The 5,084-nt window shown below is 55.8% G+C and overlaps 1 protein-coding gene across 1 annotated transcript in view; it reads right to left on the bottom strand.

Moving 5' to 3' along the window:
- SHANK3 (SH3 and multiple ankyrin repeat domains 3) overlaps window positions 1-5,084 on the bottom strand; it is a 48,470-nt gene that overhangs the window by 14,871 nt on the left and 28,515 nt on the right. Inside the window, exons 18-19 of the mRNA XM_014541197.1 lie at window positions 3,059-3,189; window positions 2,462-2,546 (exon numbers count right to left, since the gene is read on the bottom strand). Of these exons, the coding sequence (XP_014396683.1) occupies window positions 2,462-2,546; window positions 3,059-3,189 (216 nt within the window). The remainder of the gene's footprint in view (window positions 1-2,461; window positions 2,547-3,058; window positions 3,190-5,084) is intronic.

The following is a 5,084-nucleotide window of genomic DNA, read 5'->3' on the forward strand; positions in this document are numbered from 1 at the left end:
TCCCCCACTTCCTCCCACTCTCTCTGAAAATCAATGGAAAAAATCCTGGGATGAGGATAAACAAAACAAAATGATGAGCCCCTCTCAGCTCATTCATAGCCCAAGCACTGAAAGGTCTGAGAGGGTGAGTGGGAAAGAGCTGCCATCCCCATCTGGGCTCATGTCCCAATGGGCAGGCACTTGGATGTGCACCTGTCTGTCCTGGGACTGGGTGTAGCTGAGGGACAGCCTCTGGCAGAGTGAGGTCAGGTGGAGAACAATGCGTCTGGCAGGCCCAGGTCAGAGGGAGGTGGAGACAGATGGCCCCGGATGAAGCAGGAGAGGGCTGGGGCTGGTCCCCAACACCCCAAGGCAATTGGGAGCCCACAGAGGGTCAACTGCAGGGATGAGGGGTGATATCTGCTCTGCAGAAGTCCCCATCTGACCTGTGGGTGGAGCTGGGGAGGGAGGTCTGAAGGACAACAAAGCTGTGGTCCAAGAGCAAGACACTGAGGCCCGGCCAGGCAGGGCTACAAAGCTGGTGAGGAGTCAGGCACAAGGCATTTGAGGAGGCAGTGTACCCCTAACTTGTCAGGGGAAGCAGAGAATAAGGAGGAAACCATGGAGGACTCCCAGGGCTTAGGCCAGTGGGAGGAGGGAGGTACCTCTGAGCTCCGAAGTGGCTGCAATCTCACCAACCCTCTTCCTCCTCCTCCCCCTACAGAAAGGACCCACAGCAGTCCCTGAAGGACCATGCCACCTATGATGATGGCCTTTATCAGTAACTCACCACATGATCTCCCAGAAACCCCCACTCATCCTGCATGTCAAACTCAGACACGCCCCTCCAGCTTGCCGACACCCAGGTGTGGCTGGTACCCCTAGTTGTCTCTAACTGGACGTGCTCCTTCACACTCACCACAACTGCCAAACTGAGTTGTCTGCACATGTGTCACCTCCCCCAACTGAGCCCCCACACCTGGCCCAGGGTCAGTCTAGAGTGGGCATCGAGTATCAGAGGTCCTAGGGTGAATGAGGGATTGGGGTTTGGGCAACTGGTTGGCCAGATGGGTGAACAGAAGACAGGTAAGGCAGCTGTGTGACCTTGGGCAAGTCACTTGGCCTCTTTGCCTCAGTTTCGTCGTCGGTAACACAGGTACTAACTATAGTGTTACCTCCTCAGGGTTCCTCTAAGGCAGGGGTCCTCAAACTACGGCCCACGGGCCACATGCAAATACAAATATTGTATTTGTTCCCGTTTTGTTTTTTTACTTCAAAATAAGATATGTGCAGTGTGCATAGGAATTTGTTCATAGTTTTTTTTTAAACTATAGTCCGGCCCTCCAACGGTCTGAGGGACAGTGAACTGGCCCCGTTTAAAAAGTTTGAGGACCCCTGCTCTAAGGACTACGTGTGGCAGTGAGCATACGCAGTGTTGGCGTGAGTGTTGAAGGGGCATTTACTGGTTAACACATGATGGGTGCGGTGAGGTGTACATGGACAGATAGATGGATAAGTGGACAGGTCTGGGGGTAGATGGATGGACAGGTGAGCAGGAGAGGGCACTGGATGCCTAGAAGGATGAGCAGCAGGTGGGGCTTGTTAGATGACCAGGCCCAGGGTCAAAACAGGACATGGCCAAGTGTGGGGCATGACATCGGCTGGAGTGTGATGTCCCATGGAGACAGGTGCAGAGGCAGAGAGACCAAGGACACAGCCTTGAGAAAGTTCCATGTTGGTGTGGTGTGGTGTCCTCCTTGGGGAGGACAGAAGGACCCACGTTGGTATGTGGGGCTGGGAGAAGCCTGAACATGTGCAGCTGAGAAGTGTCCTAAAACTGGGAGAAGAGTTACATGGACAAGGAAGCAGGAAAATCAACTGCGAATTGAAGTCCAAAAGAGAGGGCTGGTCACGGGCACCGGGAGGAACGCCCTGGAAAACACTGGTGACTATGGTGGGAGCAACTTCAATTTTAGGTACAGAGCTAGCCTTCCCCAGGCTGCAGGCGGGGGACAGGAGACAGAAAGTATAGGTGACTTTGGAGAAATGGACTGTGAAGGAAAGGAGAGGTATTGAGGAATACCTGGGGTATGGGGTAGGGGCAGGTTCAAGGGGAGGTTAGTTTTAGGACCAGAAATATGACATGTACTCAGGCATCCAGCATAGAAGACAAGGCCCAGGGATGGGTGGGAGCCATGGATGGAGGGTACCCACTGGACAGGAAGCCGTAGATGGGTGTGGGGGGAGTCTCAAGGGTCTGTTTTAGCGAAGTATCTCTGAGTTTGCCAAAGGACTGATCCCCACTCCCACCCCCACCCCCAACATATGTCCACATATGAGATCTCTGGGCTAGGGCCAGGGAGAGGCAGGACTCAGAGGGGAACTGAAAACCCAGTTGAAGGTGGAGAGAGAGGGTCCTCCAGCCCTGTGTCCAACCCGGTCCCATTCCCCCCACCCCGTGCAGACCCCAGCCCGGCCGTACCTACAGACTTGGTCCGTGGAATCCCCTTCCGCAGGGAGCCTGGCAGCTTCTCTGGGCCTGGGAGGCCCTGGCGCTCAAACAGTGACTGTGGGAGTCGGGAGGGTACATGGAGGTTCCACCCACGCTCTTCCTAAGCCTCATCTCACCCATGCACTATGTCCAACGTGCTGGTGCCCAGGCGCCTGCCTCCATAGCAGGGCCAGGCAGCAGGGGCCTGGGCAGAGTGTTGGGTGGGTTGATGCCAAGGTGGCCAGAGCAGACAGCGGCCCTGGGTGTGGCCCAGGTGAGGCTAGGAGAGCAGCCCAGGAGGTGCCCAGTAGGAGAAGTGGGCCAGGGGATAAAGACACACTATTTGTAGCATGAACAGGGCTGGCACAGAATCTGCCTAAGGCACTGAAAGCCATTCAGCATGTGGTCAACTGTGGCCATTCTGGGGGCTGAGGTGGCCCCAAGTGTCTCCAGGAGTCTGGGGGACCTTCACAACCACTCCTAAAGCATGGGGTCCAAATGATGGACCCCCGCCCCAGAAAATGCGCAAACACCCATGCTCCACCCAGCCCTCAGCCCACCCCCACACCCAGCCCCCCAGCAGCTTACACTGATCTCGGCCGGGGTGATCCTCCGGCTGGTGGGCCGCTGTTTGACGGTGGCCGCCCTCGAGTCAGCATCCGCGATGTCAGGCCTCAGTGCGGGCTCCGCGGCGGCCGCCAGGATCTCATCTAGTTTCTCTGCACACCAAGAAGGTGTCTTCTCAGCCACCATGACCTTGAGCAGCCTCACTGTTCTGTCCTCCCCACAAGGCCGGTCCCCCCCATGCGGGGCCCACCTCAGACCTCCCACTCCCCAGGGCTGCTTCCAGACCTGGGATGGTGGCCCTCACACACCAGAATCTGGTTCTACACCAGCCTCCTCTCCACCCTTGGCGCGGCTCCAGGGGACCCTGGAGACCCCACTCCAGGAAAAGGCCGACTGACCCTTAGGGGGAGGACCCGGGCACACTGCTGAGGGCCCCGGTCTCCCCGAGATTCCGTGTCCTTTGACTTTCACTTCTCTCCTCAGCACAAGGCATCGCTGTCTGGGCCCCAGTGCACAGGACAGACCCGAGGTCCAGCGGGTGCCCACGAAAGATGCGAATCAATCAAGAATGAAAGAAAACAGCTGAGTGCCCCAGGCTGCTCAGGAAGCCAAAGAACCTTCATCCAGGTGGGAGGTGCCAAGAAGAGGGTGTGGGGCACAGTTGGGAGGGACAAGGGGGACCCACAGGGCTGAACAAGGCCTGGGGGAAAGGCACCAGGAGCCCCCAGGCACTGTTCTTCTCAAATCCGTTGTAAAAGAAAAGCTGTTTGTTTTTATTAAAGCTGGTTGATGCTTTTCAAAGTGGTGTCTTTTTATGAACATGACTTGGAAGTTTTGTTAAACAACTGGGTGTGTCTGAGAGCTATCAGGTCCAGCAGGAGGACGGATGGGTGCAGTCGGGTGCCCACCTGCTGCCAGGGGACCCTCTCTTTCAGGAGCCCTGCCCACTCCATCCTTCACTCAGGTTCGAGATCCCACCCTCCCAACCAAGGGACTGTGCCAACCTTAGAGGCCCATGCGTCAGGTCACCAAGCGCCCCACGTGGGAGAACGTCTGGGGTCAGCCTCGACACCTCCTACCAGCACCTGCTGTCCCACCTCTGCACCCGCCCACAATCGCCGTGCAAAGCAGATAAGCTCCTGAGATGTCCAGTACCCAACCCAGACCAGACCCACTCTGTACACTCACTTTCCTGGCTTAACCTCTTTATGACTCAGTTTCCTCCTCTGATGAAACAGCACACAAGCGGCACCTGCCTCAGTGTTGTGAGAACCAGGACATATCTAGAGGTGCCACCACTGTGCCAGCTCTGAGCAGGCACCAAGCACCGAGCACACGTTTGCTACAATCAGCTCCACAGCTGCCCTGCAGCCCAGGGCACCCAGCCCGGCCCTGACACCAGAGCTCCACCAGAGTTTCAACTCACCTGGGCCCAGGTGCAGACCAGGGAGGCCCGTTAGAGGCCCCTTGTTTGTTTTGTAATGAGGTGAATGCCTTCCCTTTGGAGCTGAGACCATTTAGGTTCCGGGCGACTTCCAGAGTGGGAAGTGCTTCACCTGTCATCCCACAACAACCACACGAAGAAGATACTGTTACTGCCCTCATTCTACCCAAGAAGAAACTTAAGCTCTGAGAGATAAACTGCCCAGATCACAGACCCAGTAAGTGAAAGGTCAGACTTAGCTGCCAGGCTGCCCAGAAACCACAGACAAAAAGACAGGTATGGAGAGAAACACTTCCGTGGGAATCGCAGGACACATGCTCACCTGAGCTGTGAATTTAGAGGCCTCTTGTCCAGGTCCGGAACTCAGTCCAAGACCCAACGCCACATGCTCAGTAAGGTAGCCAAGCACAACTGCTGGCTGTGGGCCACGGGACTAGGCCAGACAAGAGTTATTTTCAAATTGGAAAGAATAAAAATTCTTCATACTATAAACTAGTGAGATTGACACCCAATCCCCCCCAAAATTAGTAAGTGTATTCTTACAGCATTTCAGATATTTAGATAAGGGAATGAAGCCCATTAGGAAGCGGGTCTGGGTCCCTG

Source organism: Myotis brandtii, unplaced genomic scaffold (genome assembly GCF_000412655.1).
Source record: "Myotis brandtii unplaced genomic scaffold, ASM41265v1 scaffold2658, whole genome shotgun sequence".
In the NCBI taxonomy this organism is placed as follows: domain Eukaryota; kingdom Metazoa; phylum Chordata; class Mammalia; order Chiroptera; family Vespertilionidae; genus Myotis; species Myotis brandtii.